The sequence below is a fragment of the Pelmatolapia mariae genome, linkage group LG12 (genome assembly GCF_036321145.2).
Source record: "Pelmatolapia mariae isolate MD_Pm_ZW linkage group LG12, Pm_UMD_F_2, whole genome shotgun sequence".
Classification (NCBI taxonomy): domain Eukaryota; kingdom Metazoa; phylum Chordata; class Actinopteri; order Cichliformes; family Cichlidae; genus Pelmatolapia; species Pelmatolapia mariae.
Window position 1 is genome coordinate 14,029,993 of NC_086237.1, and position 25,617 is coordinate 14,055,609.

Sequence of the window (25,617 nt, forward strand, 5' to 3'; positions counted from 1 at the left end):
TTTTTGTTTCCTGTTTCCCCTTTGAATTTTCTCTTTTCAATCGTTATTATTGCTCAGGCAGTATTTTAGACGGAAGCGGGTCCTCGCTCTGCATTTTGAAACCGTCGCGGTGAGAAGACACCTAGCAAAATAGCCGGGGAGAGGAGGAGGAGGTGGGAATGGTACAATTAAAATTATATATTAATATATCATTGGCGTACAGTTGACTGGGGTACATGTTTACGGTTATATGCAATGTACAACCAGAAAAAACTGTGCGTTTAACGTTCGTATCAGTTTTTATTATCACTAACCGGTAGCTCGAGTGGTTAGCTTCTTGGCTTGCCAGCTGGCTAATGACTGCTAGCATGGCTGACAAACTCAGCTTCCTGAAATGAATCGCATACCTAATGTCACTCTAATCTAATTTTCTAATTTTCATATTTAACGATCATTCGTGCAGTTGAGCGTTTCAGTTATTTGAATGCCTTCGCCATGCCCTGCGTTTGTTTTACCCGATAAGTGATCAGTTTGGCCTGCGTACATGGCTTTGTGCTAACAAAAAATATTTACCATTTTCTTTATACCAGTTTTATATTTCAGATTCTTCATTGTTTTTGTATTTTTCTTATTCACTGTAAAATAGTATGTCTGTTGTTAACTACAAAAATCGGCGCTAGGTTATCGTTTCCTTGAATTAGTCACGTCTGCTAAGGCACAGCATGATGCTACATTAAAGGCTAGCAGAAAGTACGTAAATATGAGGACGGTGTATTTTTAACTGTAGACCAGCAGCCATGTCCCGATAATGGCTCTTGTCACCAACATGCACAAAATATTTGACATGCTACGTTGAGTATTATTATTAACAAATGTAGAAACATACGGTATTTAAAACAATAAACTAGTGATGTAGTGCGAGTTCAGCAGTGATGTTATTTAAACCTATGTCACATCCAGTGTAAGGTGTCATGTAAATGATCTTTAACCACAACAGTAGCATATTTTAAGAGAAAGAAAAATTAAAAAATCGATTTGTGATTAGCTGCTGTCACTTTCAAGTGGGCTAGTTGTAAATTTTCCTATAGACTTAAACGCATCGTGCGCCCTCCCTTAAATTTGAACATGCGCAGAACGTGTTGTAAACAATGAGACTCTTCCAGACCGTCTCCAGCTTTGTGTCTGTCCAACAGTTTATCTGTGCAAAACTAAACGGTTTCCCATAGCTCTCCGTACATTCAATAAAAAATGTTCCTTGGTAAGTAAAGAGACACATTTGTGACTAAATATTTTTTTTATCAGCATCATCACTGCGAACACGTATCACATTTATTACGTTACAGCCTGAAAACCCACCTCGAATGACATACTTGGGCGTGACAGCGTGCGAATGAACATACTAATATTGTTATTATGCACTCACTTTAATGCAGATTTATATTGGTCAGTATTCCAGCCCCATCTACATCTCCTTCCGAGCAGCGTCTCTTGTGCTAGGTTTGTCAGGCAAACTCCCGGCTTTTAAAGCTGACTTGCTGGTTAGCAGGCTAGCTAGTAGATGCTAGTCCAACACTGGTCTCGGTGGTTCTGTTGAGGCATAATATGCTAGGTTAAAATAAGCATTTAGACCATCAGTACCACCGGGTGTTTTTCTGTCATATTAATTAAAAAAATCATTGAGGCTGTTGAAGACACATACTCATGCTGATTAAATTATTAAATGTAAATGATTATCTTTTTGCTGCTGAAAGGGGGGGGGTGTCAGTGATGGTAGCATCAGTGTGTTACATTTTAAAACTTTGGACTGACTGTTGGAGTATATAAAATTATGCATGGCATTTAGCTATTGTGCACGCAGTAATTGAAGACTGTTTAATTGCACACGTGTGGAATGCAGTGGAAAATGTTGACATACTAGTCTAAGCTTGATTTAGACATCCATCAACTTTTAGTTTAAGTACTACTTATTTTTATGAGTAATGATAAAACTATAGTGTATAGGAAGTTGTTTATCAATAACTGCTGTTTGTAAATGCTGAAGTTTGTGCTGTGTTACAGGGAGCTGAAGCATGGAGGCGGCTCTGAGCAGGTTGAGGGGGCTAAGTGCCGATGAACTGTCCGAGGAGTTTGCCCGGGCAAACGTCAAGTGTGGACCCATTACACCCACCACCCGTGCCACCTATGAGAGGAAATTAGCCCGTATCCTGGCTGGACCAGAGAGCAGTACCACTGAAACAGACAGCAGCTCTTCAGCTGGTGCCTTGAACATTGTGGTGGATCATGCCAAATCTCTGTCATGTGCCACCTCGGCTGTTGTGCCCACAACCTCTGGAGCAAGCAGCAGCTCCTCAAAGGCTGCCAATGAAGAGTTGGACTTTGGCTACGGTGTGGGTCTCAACCCTCCAGAGGAAGAAGAAATATCAGAAAATACAAACTCAAACAGCTCTGCTGAGGGCAGTAACTTGCAGTCCAAAGTGGAAACTCCTTCAAAGCCAGCACAAGTGAGCCCAACCCTTTATTATGGAGTGTGTCCACTTTGGGAGGATGTCTTGGCAAGAAATGGTAAGAGAAACTCAGTTTCTTACTTTTTAGAGTCCATTAGATATCATGTTTAATTTTGGTATCAAGAATTACTTGCCAAGTGGTGTTGACTTTGGGAATTGTAGAAACAATACCTTGAAACAATTTAGCATTACTTCACGCAGTTTAAAAACATGGTACAACACACTGTTTTTGCCCCACCTGTTTGCCTTTCAAGTTGTGTAGAGGAACTGAGTGAGCCCTGCCACCAGTAAGACGATGGCAGGAACGAAGCAAAATGAGTTCCATTTTATAAACCCAAAAACATCTGAACTATAGAGACAGCTTCTATCCTAGTACAAGTTATTTTGGAGCAGCTTTGCTCTCTTTTCACCATCCTTCACCTGTCTTTACTGTTATTGAAACTAGCTGTGGAGATGCTCCCAGCTGCTGGATGGCTAGTTAGCATTATTTAGCATGCATTTGTTGGTTTAATTTTAGAAATGTAGTTATTACTGTTTATGTTTCCTAGACTGTGTGACATGATATTTGTCCTTTTAAGACGGTGAACTTTGGAGTAATAATTGTTGGAATTATTGTCTTGTAATAACCTATATTAGTCATACGACTAGCATATTATCACAATGGCTTTAATTCAATGGCTCTAACAACAGAATTGCAGTAACTGTTTAGGATTACAGGCATTTTTAGACACGGTCCCCTATTGTCAGAGGCTCAATAGTAATTGAACAATTGACTAAAAAGCTATTTTTATGACCAGGTGAGGTCTGTTTCATTGTTAATGCATTACAAATAGACTTGATTTCATTTGTTATCTTTTCACTGGAGCTGTCACTATGAGATCCAAACAGATGCTGATGCAAGTAAAGGAGGCTATCATTTGGCTGAAAACCAAAATAAACCTATCCTATCAGACTGATCGCAAAAATGTAAGAAATGGCCAAATAAACAATTGTGCTTGTTCTTAAAAAAAATAGATGCACTGTCCAGTTTAGCAACTCCAAACGACTTGAAAAATCACAGAAGACAACTAAAGCAAATGTTAAGAAAGACTGAAAAAAAGGGGGGGGGGGGTTTGAAATTTCACACCAAGTCAACAAAATCAAAAATCTCAAGTAGGTAGGTGCATAACTGTCAGGGTCTACAATCAAGAGACGTCTTCATGAATTGAAATACAGAGTGTTTATAACAAGGCACAAACCATGCTCAGTTACTCAGTTACACTCAGGACGGAGAAAGCCAGATTAGACTTGTTACAAACCTTCTAAAACAGACAACAAACTCCTAAAAGATTCTTTGGACACATCAAACAAAAATAAAATACCAGAATGATGGGAAGAGGAAAATATGAAGAAGGAAAGAGAACATTTATGATCTGAAAGATCTCATCTGTTGAATATGGCGCAGTAAATATTATGGCATGGGCATTATGTGAATGCTCATAGTGTACAGGGTTATAATCTCCAAAACTGATTTGACAGCATTTCACAGCACAATTGGATAACCACCCAAAGCCCAGTTTCTCAAGGCAAAGAAATGGGATATTCTACAGTGTTTGTCAAATAGCCTTTTAAGTTGCTGAAAATGAGGAGCTAAGTATAAAAATGCATGTAATTCCAACAGTTAATGTAATAATATTGTTAAACCGCTTGAATTAAAGCTAAAAGTCTGCGCTTCACCAAATAAAAACAATTTATATTGGATTTGAAGCATTTAAATTTGCAGTGTTGATACAAAAAGTACTTCAAAGGCAAAGAACAGAAGAAATGTCTCAGAAATATGGTTTACCCAAATATGGTTTACCCAAATATACCCATATAATAATCAGATAATTAAGATAGTCTTTTATATATATATATATATATATATATATATATATATATATATATATATATATATATATATATATATATATATATATATATATATATATACACACACATATATATACACACATATATATATATATATATATATATATTTATTAGGGGTGCAACGATACTCGTATCGATATTGAACCGTTCGATACAGTGCTTTCGGTTCGGTATGCATGTGTATCGATCAATACAAGATTTTTAATTTATTTTATCAACTTTTCTTCTGACGATGCTGTCTGTGTTGAGAGCTCAGTGGATCTGCGTTCGACTACTCCGCCTAGGCTGCACTGTCGAGCGCAGATCCACTGAGCGCAGCGCAAGCTAGCAAGACAGAAGCTTACCTCGTTGCAACATGGTAAATTGAACCTCCCCCACCCTCATTCAGATCTGGCCTTTGGAACTATTTTGGTCTTCATGTGAAGTATGACCCTGAAGGTAAGCGCATCATGGACAAAAGTAAAACAGTATGTCGGATGTGCCACGCAGTGTTCAATTACATGGGTGGGAACTACTGCGTTAGTGCAGTTTGCTCGTTAACGTGTTGACGCTGTCCAGCCCCACGCACGGGGCGATCCGCGGTAGCTCGTTAACGGAGATTTGCCGTGTTGTGGCGTTAACGTCATTTCAGATTAACGCTGACAGCACTAGTGGGAACACAATGAATATGACTGCACATTTACTCCGACATCATCCTAGTGCAAAGACAAGTGGAAGCAGACAAAAACAACAAGCACGCATGCTACAGACTTTACCCGAGTCATTTAGACAGCCGTTAGCACATGATTCTCCTTATGGGGACCTGATATGTTTAATATGCTGCTGAGAATATACCCCAGAAGAAGCGTATAGTATAGCTTTTATTTTGGAAAGAGCCATTTCTCTGTAATAAACTTTCTTTTCCAAAGATGAGGGATTTCTCCATCAGATATTTATTTTTTTATTACTTTGTCATTTCAGCAACATTAAATTTAAAAACTGTACTTTTGAGTTAAAATATATATTTATAATTTTAATAAATGACAAATTAAAAAGGCATGAACATTTTTTTGTATCGAAAAAATATCGAACCGTGACACCAAAGTATCGAACCGAACCGAACCGTGAATTTTGTGTATCGTTGCACCCCTAATATATATATATATATATATATATATATATATATATATATATATATATATATATATATATATATATATATATATAGGGAGAGAGAGAGACTTTTTTATATATATGTGTTTTGTTTGTTTTTAAAAACATGACTGCTACAGGTGCCATGTTGCCAAAGTCCCTCTTAACAGATATTTGTTTAGTGGACAAACGCATTTTCTTTTTTTGGCGGTGAGCAGTCAGGCAGTAGGACAGCCTGACCTCTCTGGGGCAATGATCTAAATTCACTTTGAGCTTCCATAAAAATCAGTGCTGTTAATGTTAATCAGTCAAGGCAGGCTTTTTTTGCAGTTGCAGAAGCAGTGGCACTTACGTGGCTGACAAGACAGACATGGCAAAAAATGTGGAAAAAACCCCAGCCACCGGTTAGGCCACAGTAAAACACAACAATTAAGGAAAAAATGGAGTACTAAATAAAAGAATTAAAATGGTTTTTGTGTTTTTCTGCAGAGGGATCACATGTATACACAGATAAGAAAGATGCCCTTCAAGCTGTAAAGACGATGAAGGGAGCCCGTTTTAAAGCCTTTTCCAACCGTGAGGATGCTGAGAAGTTTGCTAAGGGGATCTGTGATTACTTTCCCTCTCCCAACAAATCAATCTGTGTATCTCCTGTCAAACCAGGCCTGCCCATTAGTAAAGGTAAGTACATGAAATGATTTAGGCTTCTCTTCTAAAAGAGCTTTACAGTATTTTTTTGTTTATTTTTATTAAATTGAATTCATTTTTATTTTCTGATCTTGTGTTAGTTTATTGCCTGATAAAGCAGTGCACCATATCAGTCAAAATTGTTATCACTTTTAAGTGAAGTGGCATCTTTGAGCTGATCGCTGTATTTATTACAGTGTGAATATAGAGGTGCAGCATAGTTCAAACAAAGATTTCACAGTTTGCTGATGTATCTGACATGTTAAAAGGCACAAGCGGATAAAAAGACTACAGATCGAGCTAGAATCCGAGCCATTGTGCAAAGCACTCCTGAAAAATTCTTCACTGCAGTGACCAGCTTCGTCTCTTCCTCCCTTCCATCCCAGACAACGTGGAGGTCGATACCATCAACAGGGAGCGTGCCAACAGTTTTAAGAGCCCGCGCTCCCAGGACCTGACGGCCAAACTAAGGAAAGCTGTGGAGAAGGGCGATGAGACCGCCTTCAGCGAACTGGTCTGGGGCAATCCACGCTATCTCATTGGCTCAGGAGATAATCCCACTATTGTTCAGGTGGGAACATGTAGTGAATACTTTTTGGTATATTCGGACTGTTTATAACACTGACTGAAAGTTGCATGGTATTTAGCATCTTAAGATAGCACAGAGATGCCGCCACAATCTCTGGAAAGTCTTTGCTATTAATAGAGTAGCATGGCCTGACTTGTCATTTGTTGATACATAAATATTTTGACTATATCAGCACCAGCCTTTCAGTTACTGTGTGTGTGTGTGTGTGTCAAGCTTATAGCTCCTGAGACAAAAAAAATGAATTTACCTGCTGGATATGCTGAAATGGAATTTTTGCATCAAAGTAATTCATGTGTTTGTTTTACATTTAAAAGTACTTTAAAAATTGGGATTCAAAGTGTTTATAGTTGATGCTAGTATATTATAAATAACTCTGTTTGTTTATTAAGCTGCAGGTATTCAAATAAAATCAGTGGCATGTTGTTAATCCCTGATTAATCCCAAAGTTAAAGTCAGATTCTGATTTTTAGAAAAAAAAAACTGCAGTTTCTGTTAACTGGAGATTAAAAAGGATTTCTGACCCATTTAGTTGTTCCTCTGTGGTTTGGTATGTTCAGGAGGGCTGCCGGTACAATGTAATGCACGTGGCAGCCAAGGAAAACCAGGCAGGGATTGCTCAGCTGCTGCTGGACACCTTGGAAAACCCAGAGTTTATGCGCCTCATGTACCCAGATGACCAGGAAGTCATGCTGCAGAAACGAATCCGCTACATTGTAGACCTTTACCTCAACACTCCCGATAAAGCTGTCAGTTCTTTCACACTCCCAATTGAACCTGAATAGATTCATTTTAAATAATAATATGAACAGAGCCCAGTAACTTTATTATTTTGTTTTTTCCCCCCACTGTAGGGCTTTGAAACACCGCTACACTTTGCCTGTAAGTTTGGGTGTCCAGATGTGGTCAATGTCCTGTGCTCACATCCTGACATTGATAAGAACCGTGAGAATAAGGATGGCCAAACGCCTAGGGATGTAAGTAGTTACATTTTGAACCATTATTTAAATGAGCAGCACACACAGATGCACACACATGGAGCATGGATTAAACCACAAAAGTGACCATGAATGTGTACGCATTTATATGAATGCTGTCTAGCAAATACAGTCTCTCTCAGTGCAATCCTCGCAGTAGTTGTTCAGGGAGGCACAGTTATGCCCACACAGGTTTTTAAGCTGTGACCTCTAAGCTTGCTTTTTAAATCCTTTGTCAACAATCACTCACTGAACATTGTAAGCTAAACTTAGATGAGCAAATTCTTTCCTCACTTGATCCAGCAACAGCTGTACATAAATGTCTGTTCACGCATCATTATTTCTTTTCTTTTTTTTTTAATGTTTCCCTCTTTCCCACAGCTTATATGCAGCAGAAAGAATAAAAGTCCAGAAGTGAAACAGAAGATAAGTGACTACTTGGAGGGTAAGGGATTAGCACATTTCTTAAAAATTAAGTTTGTGTTCACCTTAGGCTGGTTCAACACACAGCATGTGACATCTTAGTTTTGTTTTTTTTTTGTTTTTTAAAATCTGTCCTTTTAATATTTGTAAAATTTGAGCTGCTGTTAATTGGTTAAGTGTCGGTCATAATAGTCTTGTGAGCTTGAAAAAAGAGCCCTGGATTTCTTTAGGTTTGAGAGGTGAAACGTATTTACAAAACTAAAGAAATCCAATTACTTTTTTCAAGCTCTCGAGACTGCATGGGTTAGTGTTACTGAGTGGGTATACTCATGAATAAACTGCAACAAGTTTGTTTTGCAAATCACGACAAGTTTTTGTTCAGTCCGGTGAGAGTTGAAGGTATCTGGTGTGCAGCGTCAGACTAGCATTTGGCATGATGTTCTGCATACTATATTTCTTTATACAATTTGGTATGCGCACACTGCCAACACCATATGCAGCAGCCACATGACAACGCATAAACTTAGATTTTGTTTTGACGTACTCTGCCAGCTTAAGGGTCGACTCCCACTGCTTCCACCTTTGACAATATGTAAATGTTGTCATGAGTCATGTTGTCATGCTGACTTTGAGTCTTTGTTGTTTCACAGACCGTTGCTATATCCCTTTGCTGAGAGCAACTGACAACACCTCCCAGCCCATCATTGGTGCTCCATGGTCACCTGAGTCCTCAGAAAGTCTCTCGCTAATCCAGCGACACACAAGAAGCCCCAAGGATCCCATGATGGCTGTCACTGCCTTTGCTGGCCCTCTAAGCCCCTCTAAAGCAAGTTTAAAAACAACAACAACAAAAAAAAAAACCCTGCTTATCAGTGTTTATGAAGGCCGTAATAATTTTTTTTTTTTTAAACACATATTGTCTTCCACTGTAGGCAGATGATTTTCGCCGGTTCTGGAAGACGCCACCCAGAGACCGGGCAGAACTTTACCACCACATACTTAAGTCTGATCCTGACAGAGGGGCAGAGAGAGTAGGCAGGTATGTCCAAAACCTAAGTCTTATTTTATTTTCAGTAACTTTCTCAGAGAATTTGGAAAATCTGTGTCAGCTGTGATGTACAGATATCATCTGTTAAATGCCATCTCTGCACTTTTCACTTAATTTTCACATAGTCATACATATTGGAAGTTTTCACTTCATTATGGATGATTAGCTAAACCATATGCAGATACAGCAGTAGTATACAGTTTTTTATGTTTTGTTTTTGTTTAATGTTTAAAATGTTTTGTATTCCATATACCAATGAGAATAGAACAGCTCATTATGTAACTATGTGAAGGTCGACTTATGCATTAACCTTCCCTTTCAATAATTGTGAAAATTAGCTCTTCAAGTTACCAAAATAATATTTAGCAGTTTATTACTATTATTACTGCTATAATGGTGGATACTCATAATAATCATGGCTAAAGTTTTAGTTAATGAGGTCTGGGTTTGTTTGGGGTTTTTTCCCCCTGACTCTTGGCTCTCTAAAATATTGGAGAGGATATCCTTATTATGATAATTTCAGGTTTCTTCCTGTTAAAAGGGAGTTTTTCCCCTTCCCACTGTTGCCATGTGCTTGCTCATAGGTCATCTGATTGATGGGGTTTACTTGCTATTATTGGAAGGTATTTATGTTGCAATATAAAGCGCCTTGAGGTACTGTAATTGTTATTGTGATTTGGTGTGATATAAATAAAACTGAATTGAATAGATCTGGCTGTGAGCAACAAAGTCCTCCTGTTCAAATTAAGTTGTAAGGGAAAATCATAACAAAGCTGGCTTAAAGGTAAGGGGAAGCTCATTTTAGAGAGCGGATGACCTGAGTGACTGAATCAAAGTCCAGTTTAAGATAAATGAGGACTAGTTTTGTGTTTTTTGGAAACATGCACAGCTTCTATTTTAAAGTCCAACAGTAGAAATATAAATAGAAATTAATGTAATGGGTTAATTTTGATTATGCATCCTTTTAACCCACGCAGATCAGCTTCAACATTAGCCACAATCATGGGGACACCAATAAATAAACAAATATCTTTGTTATTTAACCTAAATCTACATCTTACCTACAGAGACCTAGCACATGAGATGGGTCACCCCTGGGCTGAATATTGGGACTTCCTGGATAGTTTTGTGGATCTGTCATCTGGTGAGGGGCTCCGCAAGCTGGAAGATTACCTGAGCAAGAAGGATTTCAGTTCACGGACTCATGAGGGGGCCGGCGAGAATGAAACCAGCAACAGGTTTAAAACCCCCTCTCCAGGTACAAAGTGCTTTATATTTGAGAAGTATGGGTTGCTGAAATGGAATGTGGACTGTGCACATTTCTGATCACATTCTGATTTAATGTGTTAATTTAGTGATGTAGCATAATCAGTGTGTTTCTCAAGTATAGCCTCTTGTTATATTAAATGGACTTTGCAAAGTTTCATAGTTCGTTTTTTTTTTTTGCCCTAAAGACTTAGCAAAGTGCACCACTCTTTAGTTTACATGTTTATGTTACTCATTTTTTCGCTGATTGCAGGCAAGCCCAAAAAGTTCTGCAACTCTATTTCTGTTGGTGCCTTCCTGGACGAGGGTGACGATATCAGCCTTGAGGAGATGAAGAACCGGCAGAACGCAGCACTCACCAGCATCACCTCCTGTGCTGCATCCAAGGACGTCCTGAAAGGAGCTGTGGGTGGCCGCGAGTTCCACATCGCGCTACACCACCACGGGGCCGACCTGATCGAGACTGCTGCCGAGCAGGACCTGCTGTGCTGCTGCAACGACGGCCTCCTGTCGCCTGGTGTAGTCTGTAAAAACGGGGTGTGCTCCTCCTCCAGAGATAGGACTCACAATGGAGACAAGGTGTCCCCACGCACCTCCCCATCCTCTTCCTGCATGCTGTCGCCTATTTCCAATCTCATGGTGGAGTTTGAGCGCATGTCTCTGCAGGAGCCACCAGACAGTCCCACCAGCTGCAGAGAGAGAAGGAGCAGTGGTGGGAACCGTCATAGGGAGGCTCGGGACTACTCCTCCTCAGCCACAGACCTGAGCTCTGGGCTGAACCTCCTGTCTCTCAGTCACAGCGGTCAAGATGGTGAGACTGTGGATGGACCAGGCTGGAGAACAGAGGGAGTAGGTAAAGAAGAGAGGCACAGCAGCGGCAGCTCAGAGGAGTACTTTGAAGCAGAGGAGAGTCTGGAGATGCTGGGTAGGACTAGGGGGTCAGTGTCAGGGTTGCGCAATTTCTGCGCTAGGTCCAAGTCGTGGGACCATGGGGGCAGGGACTTAAGCAGCTCAGGATCCTCTGGGTCCTCTTATAAGTCCTTAGAGAACTCCCATGAGTTCTTACCGAGGACCCCACCACATGTCAGAAGAGGACTTTTTATTGATGGGTGAGTCACACTTGCTTTCACTGCAGAGGATTCAGTTTATAGCAGACAAATAGTAAATTTTCCTGAGAATCTTTAAGCTTGGTATTGTAAATAAAATTAAATATGAGACTATATGGAAAAGAAACTGAACTACATAAAGCATTTGTGAATATTTTTGTGATAATCCAGAGAAGTACTGTGTAACACACTGAGCTAGATGCTGTTAGTGGAATGTGACAGGCAGACAGTACAAATTAGGAGTAGTCTGATGATCCCCAACTGAGCTGAAGTGATAAGTAGCTGATTAGTCATCTGTCTTTTTTACAGTGATTCTCCAACCAAACTGGACAGAGCGGTCCTGTCAGCAATAGAGGGCACAGACATCGATCCTCAGAAGTATCCGAGTATTCATAAGTGGAAGAGCACAGTGAAGTCATACTCTGCCTCAGATATGCAGAGGTTAGTAAGCTTGGCTGGCATATCAATGCAGGGTTTCCACCAGTGTTTTACAGGCTGTGTGTGTGTTTGATGGCAGTTGTAGGCAGACTTAAAAAGAATAATGAACCAGGTGAATGTCAACAGCTAACATAATTGTATCTGTTCTGCTGCTATCTGTCAACTTATGTCCATTAATCATGGATTACAGTAGGCTAGTGTTGGGTCTGCGCTTCCACAGGCCCCGCTGGTTTAGAAACTTATTCTCGTTAACGAAGGAAACAAGACGAACATCTTTTACTTGCTAGCAAGGGAGGCCCCGGTCGGTGTCTCAGAAAAGCACTCTGAATCCAACTGCAGACGACCTCGACTCTGGCCTCCGCTTGTCGCCTTTTATTGAAAACAGTTACAGTACACACAAGCACCTCCCATTGTAAAACCCCCCAATGGTTACAAAAGATAAGGCACTATGTGTGTATGTGTGTGCACGTGTATGCATGTGCGAGAATGTGTATGTGTGTGTGTATGTATGTGAGTGTGTGTGTGTGTGTGTGTGTTTGTGTTCGGGGGTGCGTTTGTGTGACCTCCTGCTCACCAAAGGATCGTAAAAGCAGGAAGCTTACTACACAAGAAAACAGAACCTTCACATAGATGTCCCTATAATAAAACACTATAGCCTCCCCCACCAACAAACTGGCTGGAGAGGTGGTCCGAGACAAAGAAATGTCTTTGATCCTACAGTTTGAACTAAGACTTACAAATTTAAGTAACACAATGACAACATTTAACAATTTGACTCCAACAGCTAGGTCCTGCTTGGCTAATCTACATATACTGTGAATTGGTGCTTTCTTGCTTGTGTTGGCTGGGAAGTATGCCCTTTTGTTTTTTCCCTCTTTTTTTTCCACAGTGTGCAGAGATGCAGCTAGGCCAGCACAGCACCATTGTTTTCCTCGCTCTTACAGTTAGCATTATAGCTAGTTAAATTTCCTGCAAACCCTGCAATGAATGTGGTTCCTAGTTATTCGTATGCTTATTTCATGTGTGGGTGTGATCCTGCTGGCTTCAAAAGTTTCAGTACCAGATGATGATGATGATGATACTGAAGATTTGCTGTGTAGGGAAGGTTCATCTCCAGAATTAATTTCATTTGAGAAATATGTAAAGCTGCTTCCAGCCTGCAGGTAACTTAACCAGGAAGATGAGAGGCTGCTGCTCAACCAAAGAAAATGTACCCAGAATGAGACACAGCTGAGTTTTGGTCTCTATTTTACAGTTCTCAGACATCTGTCTGAGGTAGCCCCCCCCCTGAGGCTTAGCAATTGTGGTGAATCGATAGAGAATTGATAAGAAATCAAATCAATAAGAGATATTGATAATATAATCGAAATTGCTAAATTCTTATCAATTCCCATCCCTTGCATTTGCTTTTATTATCTTGCTTTTCATTACTGTTTAAGCTTAAAAACTGGCTCTGCACACAGCTTAGAAGCTGTTATTTTTAGAAAAAGAAGTTCTACAGCAGCCCCATGCATTTACATCATGACAGAGGGCATCCACAGAAACATTGGTGGAAAAAAGAGAAATCAGTACTGAAATCTACAAGACTGACATTTAAACTACTGTACATTCAGATCTTACAGATTCTGGCATGTAAATGAACTGGTGTTTTCTATTAATTTGAACAAGGCTCATTCACTTCATCACACATTCCCAGAGGACTTCCATCTATGCTTAACTGCTTTCTCACAGTCATATTCTCACTCAAATGGATGTATTCGGGGTAACTTGGGGCTCACCATCTTGCACGCTGAGTCGGGGATTGATCAACCTACTCTACAACCTGAGCCACCCAAAGAATGTGCTCTTTGCCCTTTAAATCATGTGTTAACTCAAAATCAAGAGTCCAAATACACCTCTTTAAATCCAGGGTGCAGAGATAGAGACAACTATTAAACACGCACCTACTCTGGGTAGGCTCAGGTAGTGGTGTGCGGATCGATACTAAAATATCGATTCCTCTGATACTAGTCATTTATGTTCTAGAATCGATTCTCATATTAAAATATCGATATTTTAGTAATTTATGGGGAAATTTGTAGTTTATCATTAACAGGAACACAGTGGAAAGAAACTATATAATTCAGATTGTCTACATTGGAAGGAACTACTTCCTCTTCCGCCTTTCATAGTCATGTGCAAAATACGGCTGAATAAATGTGTCCAACCCCTTGGCGTGCGCACTCACAACAATGGCTGAGCGTAAATGGAGTCATGCATGGGCGTATTTTACCTCCACAAACAGCCGAGACACGGTTTTCGATACATGTGGCAAGACAGTGAGGTGTTGTGGCAACATCACTAACCTCATCAAACACCTCACAGTAAATCATATGACAGAATATGAGGAGTGTATGTTGAGGCGAACTGAAGAGGAGGAGAGGACAGGGACAGGTGCTGCTAGGGCGAGACAGACGTCTCTCGCGGAGTACTTTAGTGCTGCAGGCAGGCAATATGTTCAAATAGCGCACAACTTCAGTTTTTTTATTTCTATATGATAATTCTGCATTATTAAACGATAAGAACAAGTAGTCTGATGTCCCGTAATCATTATGAAGCTATAATTTGAGATACAGTAAAAGATACAATAAATAAAATAAGTTTTTGTACAAAGTATCGGTATCGGATTAGTATCCTTGATACCACCCTGAATTTTACTTGGTATCGGATCGGAAAGGAAGTCAGTGGTATCGCACATCACTAGTCTCAGGCCAGTCTCCTAAATAATATGCTTTATATTTACCATTAAATTTATTCTAAATGCAAACACTGATTATTGTGTTGATCTGTATTGTGTAGCTGGCCTAGCCCTGCAGTGGTAAAACCACGACTCAGGATGCAGCATCAGACTCCCGGCTCTCCTATCAGCTGCCTGATGTCTCCCACCGGCCGCTTCAGCCCCGCTCGGCACGCTGCCTCACCAGACTTCAGCCCCAGCCGGTACAGCCCTGCCAACGTTAGCTACATTCAGCGCCTCAAGCACTTGAACGAGCCGTCAGTTTAACTGCACCCACCTCCTGCGCTACAATGCAGCCATACCCTCTCCAAGCCCTGCCTTCTCTCACACACCCGAATCCAGCTGTACAGAGCTGGCTACACCAGAGCTCAGAAACCACAAACCTAACAGAAATATGCACAAAGTGTCTGGAAGATTTGTATTAATAATGTATGGTACGACTCCTATGTAACACAGGAATTCTCATCACAGTTAGGTTGTGATGTCAACTCCAGACTTTAAAAGGTAAAAAAACAAAACCTTGATAATTTATGTACTGTATGGGTGTGGACCATGTTGAATTGACGGTAACATTATTTGTGGCAAGTGTGAAGCACCTTTATCATAGCCTGACTCAACTTTTATGAATATTGTGAACATAAGCCACACCCCCCAAAGTTAGTTGATCACTAAAACTTTAGTGAGGGATCCTAAAAAGGATTGTCACTGAAGATGTTCTTAAAAAAAAATTAAAATTAAAATGTCAATATTTTAAAAATTATTTTTTGTATGTTGGTCAGTAGCACAAAATTTTAATGTTTTTATTAATGGTGTTAAAACCGACTGCCATTTCCTATGTTCTTTTTTTTTTTCCTCAGTTCAGGAATTGCCTTAATTTTCTGAAGTGATGGACCAGCTCTCTGTCAGTTTGGACACATTTCCTCTAGCTCATACATGAAATGTATGGAAAATAAAGAAACTGAGATCTTCCATGTTTTTATTTTGTCCTTCAATAAATTCATACAATTTCCATCTTTTCTCGGTAGTTCCTGGACATATCTGGACTTTTTCTTTCTGTCGCTGTTGGCGGCCTTAGAGACTGTGCAGTTTTTTTTTCTTTATCTTTTTTCTGGAGTATCTTTTATGGGCAAACATCTCCTACAATGTATGAATGATAAAACACACCCATCAGTATAGTATTATTTCAGATTTGGCTAGTGCCTAGTGTTGAGATCACTTTAAAGCTGTGTGAAGTGATTTGTAACCACTAGGGGGCGAGAAAGACTCAAAGTAAGTAACTAAACCAGATTTAAAGGGTTTCTATGGCCTGTTACAACTGTCTTGTTAATGAAACTGCCTTATGATACAGAGAATACAGATTAGTTGAGAGCTGCTTAAAGTATGAAGTTGATTAGCAGAACATGCGACCCTTATGATAGAATTTGATTTTAACAAAGTGCTAAGTAGAGCTTTGAGGCCCAAAATTTCAGTAATCCCTCAGGTGGTAAAACTGACTTCAAGTAAACTTGTGTAGATAATGGCAAGTTCTTGCAGTCCTCTAAAAACCTGCTGTATCCAGTCTGTATTGTAGGGATAACATCACTGCTGGGTGAGGGCTTATCAGCTGTGTCTAGGACTAAAAAGCCAATTATCCTGAATATTCAGATGGCCACTCGCATTTAAAGAATGTATTTTTTTTGTGAACTATACCTTTATCCGAGAGCACAAACTACTTCAGTGCGAAGATTGTGTCGTCATCCTCGTGTTCTCAGATGACAACAGATCTAATTCTGGTTTCTGAATGTGGAACTTTGCAAAAATGTACCTTAAAAAAAACTTAACATGCTTCTTGTGCTTTTAGCATTCTGTGCTTTATTAAAACTTAACTTTCATGGTGAATTCTCTTTCTGTATGTCTAGACCTCATTTGCTTTCAATTAATCAATAAAAAAACCCCTCACTCTTACTTTACTGTTAATGTATCCACATTTCATTGGCTGTGTTATCAGTAAAATAAGAAATGTGACAAGTTGTGCATTCATGATTTTATTCACTACAATGGCACCACAACATAATCCTGAAATGTTAAGCTAATAGCATGTACAACAGCTTTACAAATAATTTTTTGTTTTTTTTGGTTTGAAAAAAATCAGTCACTTGTGTAAAAATTCTTCATTACATTCAGGAGGAGTTGCTATGCAGCTGTTAATCACTTCTGCTGGCATCCTATGGCACTGAAGTAATAACACCACCACCACAAAGTCTCTGATAACATCAGAGTTCAATTACAAAACAACACCATAATTTATTTGAAGACACTTAAGGAGAAACATGTCATGGGTCAGCCCATCAGGTCCGTGTTAGTTTGTCCGCGGGCATAAATCCTGCGTCTCCAAGAGTCCTGAGGGCCACCCTACCGCTGGGGCGGATGGTAAGCCATGTGATGCTGCCATTATTCAAACCCATGCGTAACCAGCCCTCTGGAGGAAACTGAAGAGCCCTGAGGAATAAAGAATATAAGTGTTACCAATATCTACTTTTTTTTTTTTTTTAAATTGGATTGTGCAATTCCTTAATATCTTGATTTTTGAACTACTCTTTGTCAGTTATTCAGAGGATAAACTGAAGCTCAGTCAAACAGATCTAAGGGAATAGGAAAAGTGTTCTTCAGTCAGTGACTTTAGGACTGGGACAGAATATCAATACATCAATATACCACAAGGCCTCCTCTTGTAACGCATCAATACACTGGCGCAAAATCTCCTCATGCTAACAGATTCCCCCACCTTAACAGAGGTCCACAGTTACCGCAGTAGAGCTTATCAGATAAGTGAGGGTTAACTAAGCAAAGGTTAACCAATTTCCAGTGAAGAAGAAAATCTCAGGGGTAAAATGTCTCGCAGTGTATTGTGTAATCTCAGTATCATATCAGCATGGGCAATATCTTATACAGTGGTGGGGAATAATTATTAGATCCCTTGCTAAATTTGAAAGTCTGCTCACCCCCCCAAAAAAAGTCTACAACTTTTATGATAATTTACTCTTTCATGGAGAAGAATATAAACAAAGAATACAGAAAAAGGAGGGATTTTGTTCCACTCCTCTTTACAGAAACTTTGTAAATGCTTTATGTTTCTTGGCTGCTGCTTGGCAACTCAAAGCTTCAGCTCAGATTTTCTACAGTGCTGAGATCGGGAGACTGGCTAGGCCACTCCATAATCTTTATAGCCCCTTTTCCATTATACCTACTCGGATCGACTCGCCACGGTTTTCAGGGTTTTCCATTAGGTCATAGTACCTGCCTGGCCGGGATTTCAAGTGATCCGAGCAGGTACTAAAATGTAACGTCAGACTACATGCCACTGATTGACTGGTCAGTAGCAAGCGCTTCTTTGTTGCTATGCCGGTATGTTTTGGAGCATTGTTACGCTGGAAGACTGATTCACAACCCATCTTCAATATTCTGACTGAGGGAAGAAAACTATCATCCAAGATTTTATAGTACAAGGCCCCGACTATTTGCCCCACGATGCAGTGAAATCTTCCTGTACCCTTAGCAGAAAAACAGCACAAAGGCGTAATGTTTCCTTCTTGTTTGCAGAGGATCAAATACTTATAAATTCATTTGCATGTCATTAAATGAAAAACTTTTTTTAATAACGTTTTTTCTGAATTTTTGGTTGATAATTTCCCTGATTTCCAAACTTAACAAAATCGATTACTATATCACCAACAGTGCATTTATAAAATAATTAACTCTGAGCAAAAAAGAAAAAAGAAAAGAAAGAGGTTTTAATGAGAGCACAATGACACGAGTGAAGCACAAATTAGAAATCCTATGTGAAATGGCTTGAATACATCGATTAGCGAAGCAAAGAGCAACAAGTCTGGCCTCAGCTGAGCAGCGACAGCACAAACCTGCAGACAAAATAACGGATGACATTGGCATGACACACGATGATCTCATAGCTGTCCTCCTTCTGTTTGGGGTCAGCCCGGTGGATGTAGCGGCGGAAGGCTGCCTCAATGCGAGCTCCATCTTCGTGGTACTGCTGGAGGACAGTAGAAAGGTTGAAAGCCACCTTTGTCACATAAAAGGGTTCTGTATGAACCCCAAAGCAGAGTCAATGCATGTGTGCATTGTAGGAATACATGAAGAGTTTTATTCCAAAAAGAAGCCCACTATGTGGCAGATGTAACAAACGCTAGATCAATACATGAAACTGCTGCAGCAGCACTCCGGTCTCTAAAGAAATGTAATAGCTTATCTTTACTTTCACATTAATAATCCATCTTTATAGGATTGTTCCTTTGTCAACAGTTACCAGCTGGTTTAAAACATGTGAATATATACATAATGACACAAAACCAGACTGAACAGCTTCAAGACTCCTCATTTCCAATATTTTGGAAATTAACTCTTTTCATGATTCATTCCTATGCCAGTGCACTGATGTATTGGTTGACTTTCGCACCCGTAAGCCTCAACAAGCACTTGACAGGACAACTGCACAGACATGTGGGCAACAAAGTTACCTTAGGTATCAGCAAATCCGGGGGGAAAAAAAAAGGAAGAATATCAAACCTACAGCCCACTCCAGAGATGGAATGGGCTGTAGCTTCTCTCACCACAGCGTCAGGCTTCCAGTGAGTGACAGGTGGAACTGGTTCAATAGGCGCACCTTCTCGCAGCAAGTCACATCTCACCAACTCCACTCCTGGACCCACAGGGACATAAGATAACTTCAAGTTTAGAACTTTTAAATTTAACGTTTTCAGAATCTACCAAACTTGAGTCTATGTGGTTGGCTGTGTTGCCTTTTCTATTTACCTGGGAGGTATTTACTGATTATATTTGCTGTCTCTGTGGCCCTGGTCATGCTGGAGTGGATTAACACGTCATACTTCAATCCAAGTGCAGCCAACCTTTGGCCAGTCAGCTCGGCCTGTTCACGGCCTGCGGATGGAGAGACACTGATCATTCCAACAATGCTCTGTCATAAACAAGGAAAATCTGGGGGTTGGGGGGTATGAGCAAAACAAACAGACAGCCCCAGGCTACCTCCCAGCATGCAGGCTGCCTATTAAGTTTCCTGTGGATAAAAACAAGAAAAACTAACCTAAAGGAGTGAGGATCTTCTCCTTGTCACTATTCCCGCTCAAGTTGTACTGGGAGTGTCTGATGAGGAGGATGTTGCGTGTAGCTTTCGGTTTGCTGTTGTTCTGCTCCGAGCTGGGGTCTTCGGTCGCATTCTCCTTCTTCTTCCCGTTGGTCAGAGCAGATGGATCTCTCCTGGTCAAAGTTCAAGCGTAGTGATTTTGAGATTAGAAGTGGCTTACTGTCTCACGTGGTTAAGGTGAGGGCTGGAAAAGTGGGTTAACGTAACTGACTTTAAATCTGCTTGGGAATAATCCCCACAGCTGACCGACTTTTAAAGAGTTAAAAAACAAACACTTTTTTGACCATCGGCAATGCACGAGGACTTTAACGGCGTCATAAGTCATTATGGTCATGTCTTTCATTCGGGAAACACCTAGACTGCCAAGTTATGGTGATGCCTGCTTTAGTCCGTTACATAGCAGCTTGGCCCCGTTTGGTATGACGTTCAATACAGACGTAAAGGGAGAAAAATGGATGAAATATAACGGTGGTAGCCACGTCAGAACAAACAGCGGGTCACGGCACAACACATGTACGTTAACTTACTTGTCCCAGTTGAAGTCCCAGGCGTGTCCGGTCGGGGTTGGCGTGTGGCTGGCAGGGGTCCACGCCGGCTGGGCAGCTTGAAGGACGGCGAATCTCGACCACCGACTGACCCTCTCTCCGCCCTGCTCTCCAAAGTACCCGCGGGAGTCGGCGGCTGCGGCGGCAAAAACCAAGACTGCTGAGCCTCCAGCGAAGCCGCAAATAAGTTTCAAAGTTTTCCTGTATGACATCCCGCGAGCCACCGAACAAGGAAACTAATGCTAGCTAATTAGCTGAGCTTAACAGTCGCGCTATTAACAAAGTGCACCCCCGCCTCTGCTGTTGTTAAATGGGTCTTTGACTTCTAATTCCAACTTTACAGCAAGGAACAGAAAAAATATCCCATATGTTCTCTAAGCGCAACTACCTGCTGAGCTCCGGCTGTTGGACGGATACTAAAAATACAGTCGATACAAGCGAAAGCAGACTAATCAGTTTCCTCTAAACTTTACGGTGTCCCACATGAGCCAAAACAGTCAGCCTTCGCTCTCCCGCTTGAAATATGGAATTTTGTCGCGTGAGGGCGCACAGCTCCCTAACTTCACAGTAAGGTCCACAGCTTGGGCATTTTGTGCTCCGTTGAATGAAGAGGCTCTGTGAACTCCATTCATTCTGCACGATTTCACTATAAAATCATCGTAGGAGCCGCTCAAATCCGCACATAATTTCCTCCCTTACAAGAGCTCGCTCCTGCCTATCGTCAGTGCTGAGGGAAAAATAATAAGGATGCTGAATTTAAGAGTGGAAGCTGAGTCGTTGGACAAATCAGTTCTGACTGCTGGGTGTTGTGTGCATGCTCGGAGCTAAGCGGAGCAGTATTTAAACATTTAAGAAATAGGCGTGTTACACACGACTGTTGCACATACGGGTGAGAGCTACCTGCACCGTGCAGCTAAGCAGCGTCCTCTTCCTAAACTTTAACACACGGTTTTGCATTACATTAATGAAAGATACAGCAGATTGTTGAGGTGAAGGGTGAGTGTTTTCGAGGAAAGCGGATTTTTCTGCGTATCAGCAAAATCTCGTGGGTGAAAAAAAATGATGAGAAAGAATTTGCGCAAATATGTTTCCTTACAATTGGTTCTGATTAAGACGCTTGACGGGTTTGCACCGAGGCTCCACCTTTTCGAGCGGTTCAGTGACCTCAGCAGTGGGCTGGATTGTAAGGGTGGGATTTCCAGGCTTTCACAGGGCTCTGTGTATTACTGCCTCTGTCTCAGGATCTATGCAGCTTCAGCGATAGCGAGCACGGACTGCTTGTACCTTTCACGGCCATAGAGAGGCACATTCACACACCACACTGGATGTCCCTTTTCTTCTTCTTCTCTACATGCGACTCCAATCGGAATAAATAATTAAGGAATGTGGAAATTACAGAATGCCCAACAGCGTTGGAAAGAGATTTAAACCCACCAAATACATCCCAGTGTCCACTGCTGCCACACTCCTGGTGGGATCGACCACTTTATTTTTCGTTTTCACGTAAGTTTGCACATTGCTTCCTCTTGATCTCATTCGTGTGTGCAGGGATTTTTTCTTTCGTTCCTTCTTTCTCTCTTTTTTTCCTTTTACAAACTGTGCGCTTCCCTCAAATTGACACAGACACAGGGTGGATAGGGGCTGGAAGTTTGCACGGGTGGATAGAGTCACATAGATGGGATAAGTGGGTTTTATAAAGACAATCCCCTACCCCGGTGCTGAGATGCAATGAAAAAAGCAGCTCTCTGTGCAACCTCGGACACGCCATTCAGCTGTAAAACCTGCAAGGCAAACTTCCAATGAGCCTTGCAAGTTTAACAGGGCTAATGATCGTGGAGGAGACCGCGGTTTAGGCCGCAAACACTTCCCTTTAAAGAAAAGCCAGAGGCAGTTATTGATACATATTTTTTTTAATGGTTGCAGTGGAGCAGCGGTAAAAACAGTGATTTGTTAAGAGGTACAGAAAAGAAAGTGTGGTCATGCAGCAGTGGGGCTCGTTACATCTACCGTTAATGCGTCCTGCATCCACACTCACACAGGTTTTCCTTTAGGAGAAACTGGAGGTATGGGCTGCTTCTGACCAGAGCCTAGAGGTCTAAAAAAGAAGGCACAGTAAAATCAGTTTTCCAGAATTTTTCCATGGTTTCATGGAAGGTGACAGTGGTTCATCTGCTACATTATCACCTTGTCTGTCAATGATCACCCCACCCTGGAAAAGGAATGTCCCATACTCCCTACATCTGGAAGTCAAAACTGATGCTGTAAGAAGCTCAGATAAGAGCAGGGAGAGTGGTGTGTCTTTGAATCACCATCCCTCCCTCATTCATTCCCCCTCAAGTGGTAAGCCTCAGGCGAATGGATTATCAGTGGAATCAGCATCACGCTCCATCTCACATCTGCAAAATACCCCGAGGGGGTGGGTTTGAAATTCATTTTGGGGACCTCTGACCTATAGAGGGATAGCTTGCCCAGCTTGGTCTGCTAAAGAGTAAAAAAATGCTGAATGGGATTCCTCACCCTTCAGCGGAGGGAGGTTTTGCTGTATGCCACAGCTGCCAATAGGAGACACGCTGGCTGTAGAGATGATTCATTCAGCAGCATTAGAACTGATTTCAATTTAGACATACAAATGTAGCCTTTTCACATTAAAACTGCACAGGATGCAGGCTTTTTCTTTTTTCTTTTTTTTTTTTTCTTTTTTTTGGCCTTCGCAGTGTGAATTGCTTGTCTCCACCTGGACAGTACATGCTTTATCTGCAGCCTGAGTGGTTTTTGCACTCTCTCCCTCTCTCTCTCTCGCTGTCAGGTCATTGGCTGAGACTAAAGGAAACATATGGTGTTTGTGGGCTGTGTCATTAAAAATCCCAACTCTGCCTGGTGTACTGTCTGGGGCTTTGCATAAACAAAATGGTCTGATTTACAAGTCTTGAAACAGAGTCAGTGTTTTGTGATTTCATATGAGATCTCCAAGGAGAAATCAGAATGTCTCCCTCCAACAGATCTTTTAAGAGCATTATTAGTCCGTCTTTTGCTGGTGTTCATGTCACTCTATACTTTAAGGTTTACCCCTAGCAGATGGTTAAAGGGTGAGGATTAGGCTTTACTTTATTTCACCTTCATTTGCCAGGAAAAGGCCCTAAGAATTGACTCGTGTATAATGGAACCCCCCCGGGGAGCGGTACACGTCCAAACTAGGCCATGCCTCCTCATTCTCAGACACACACAGAGTCCATTATTTCATTATTTTGAATTCAGTCTAGCCTTGCGAAAAGACACGCTTCCAGTTTTTATCTAATGCATATTTACCGGACTCCAAAGTGCAAAAGCGGCAGTGAAACATCCATAAACTACAGCAGTCTGGAGTTAAAACTTAAGAACTACATCAGTCCCTGATGCACACATGTAGATGCAGCTTGCCAGGGACACAAATCTTTTTTTATTCCCGGGCCTCAGTGTGCTAAAGGTCTTACTGCTGCCAGCAAACTGCTTGGTGTCATATGGGCAACTGGAGTGTCCATGGTGTGTTACTGTGTTTGGCTTACTGACGCCTGACAGTTTGTGTTTCCCACTGAGACTGAATTAGAACATGTTAGTACAGAATTATTTATATAGCCTCACACCATGACCACGACTCATCACAAAAAATACTGGCAATAAATTAGGATTTTTAGTCACGGTTTAGCCATCGCATCATCGTCATCATTGCAGCCTAATCTGTGGTGCTTAGTCCTGTTACTGTGTCTAAATGTGTCCCAGCTTTGTATGGCTGTACCTTTTCAGTATTTTTTCAGGATGGTCTAATCACTGACCTTGACCATATGCCACATGGATGTCCTGGAAATAGGACTGTTAGTTTCCAAGTCTAATAGTTAACATGTTTGAGCAGGCATGGAGATGTGTTGAAAAACAGGCGTCGATCATCTGGACAAGGCTTACGCTCTGCAGTGCTTGCCGTGTGGAGGTGATTTATGAGAGAGGTGGTCAGTGGTGACGGTTGGAGGCTGAACATCACCGGGATTGAGACCAGAGCTGCACACTAATCTTCAAATTCCACACATTTCCTCCTTTTCACCGTTGTTTCAGTGAATCCAACTTCATTCTCTACCTGCTGAATGCTTGCATTTGTGTTTCATTAAGAGGTGCTTGTGAAGATTTTTAAGGGTATTTTTGACATGGTGGCTAAGAGAGTGCAGATTAGTCTATAGAGGGTCTAGAAAGGGCTAGAAGGAGGAAAGGAAAAGAACACTACTGCAGCACGTTCATGGATAGAGCCTGGTCTGTGTTCTGTGTGGCTTATCTTTGTGGAAGTCACAAAGCCACAACAGTAGCAGGACAGATTTAAAGTTCTACAGTTTTTCTACAATCCAAGGGTTGGTGGGGCTGCTCTGACTTCCCCAGTGAGAAATCCAAGTTGAGGGGACATTCCAACAAAAATTCCAACTGGGAACTCAAAAATCCTGACTTCTGAATTAATGTGGAACACATCATTAAGCCAGTCTCAAAGTTGAGATTAGTCTAACTAAGGACACGCCCACTCTACAGTGCTAATGGTTAGCTTGCATGTCATGATACGAGTTTCTGAATTTACCTGATATTTCATGGTCTCTTGCAGCTACAATGTAGTTAGTCTGTTCCTTCAATTTAAAAAATGTAAACTGGCACAGACATTATTTAAGGAGAAGATGTGGCACTCAAACAATCTTGAAGGATCTAGGATAGAATTCAGAAATACTAAAGACCCACCATCCCAAAGATCCAATCAGCATTAATCACCCATCATCTCATGATATTATGAAACTGTGACTGTGCATTGTAAAACTATAACTTGCGGGGGAAAGTCTTGCACGCCTTATGTTTGCCACAAATTTGTTTGCCTTTTAAAGCCATTTCTAAAAGCTATTTTCGCCTGCTTCCTCACCACAAGGGGGCGCCACAGTGGGTAGCTTTGCTTGATTGATGTGGAGGAGTTTTAACTTGATGCCCTTTCTGACACCAACCCGCTTCACTATGGAGTCGTGCACGTTTAATGTCCTAGTGAGCACTGAAGTGAAAATGACTGGTGTCTTCCCATTGATAGGCTGC

The 25,617-nt window shown here is 41.1% G+C and overlaps 3 protein-coding genes across 6 annotated transcripts in view; 2 read left to right on the top strand and 1 right to left on the bottom strand.

Annotated features, from left to right (window-relative positions):
• Positions 1-71: 71 nt before the first annotated feature.
• ankle2 (ankyrin repeat and LEM domain containing 2) lies at positions 72-16,736 on the top strand. Of its 3 annotated transcripts, none has more exons than XM_063490235.1 (13): positions 72-152; positions 2,038-2,541; positions 6,015-6,206; positions 6,599-6,783; positions 7,359-7,547; positions 7,653-7,775; positions 8,157-8,220; positions 8,849-9,028; positions 9,135-9,237; positions 10,314-10,504; positions 10,766-11,621; positions 11,928-12,059; positions 14,895-16,736. In XM_063490235.1, the coding sequence occupies exons 2-13, from the start codon at positions 2,049-2,051 to the stop codon at positions 15,097-15,099; spliced, it is 2,913 nt and encodes a 970-aa protein (XP_063346305.1). In that variant the 5' UTR covers positions 72-152; positions 2,038-2,048; the 3' UTR covers positions 15,100-16,736. The 3 variants fall into 3 exon arrangements, with proteins under 3 accessions (XP_063346305.1, XP_063346307.1, XP_063346306.1); XM_063490237.1 differs by having other exon boundaries at positions 98-161; XM_063490236.1 differs by lacking the exon at positions 72-152 and adding an exon at positions 1,130-1,237.
• A 137-nt stretch (positions 16,737-16,873) lies between these two features.
• pgam5 (PGAM family member 5, serine/threonine protein phosphatase, mitochondrial) lies at positions 16,874-21,122 on the bottom strand. 2 transcript variants are annotated; one of them, XM_063490238.1, is made up of 6 exons: positions 20,518-21,122; positions 19,931-20,103; positions 19,642-19,767; positions 19,440-19,528; positions 18,729-18,862; positions 16,874-17,310 (listed from the first exon to the last, which is right to left on the bottom strand). In XM_063490238.1, exons 1-6 carry the CDS (start codon positions 20,745-20,747, stop codon positions 17,160-17,162), a joined length of 903 nt encoding a protein of 300 aa, XP_063346308.1. In that variant the 5' UTR covers positions 20,748-21,122; the 3' UTR covers positions 16,874-17,159. The 2 variants fall into 2 exon arrangements, with proteins under 2 accessions (XP_063346308.1, XP_063346309.1); XM_063490239.1 differs by having other exon boundaries at positions 16,875-17,310; positions 18,729-18,859.
• Positions 21,123-21,447: 325 nt separating this feature from the next.
• zdhhc8b (zinc finger DHHC-type palmitoyltransferase 8b) overlaps positions 21,448-25,617 on the top strand; it is a 63,672-nt gene continuing 59,502 nt past the window's right edge. Inside the window, exon 1 of the mRNA XM_063490765.1 lies at positions 21,448-22,038. Within this exon, the coding sequence (XP_063346835.1) occupies positions 21,935-22,038 (104 nt within the window). The 5' untranslated portion in view covers positions 21,448-21,934. The remainder of the gene's footprint in view (positions 22,039-25,617) is intronic.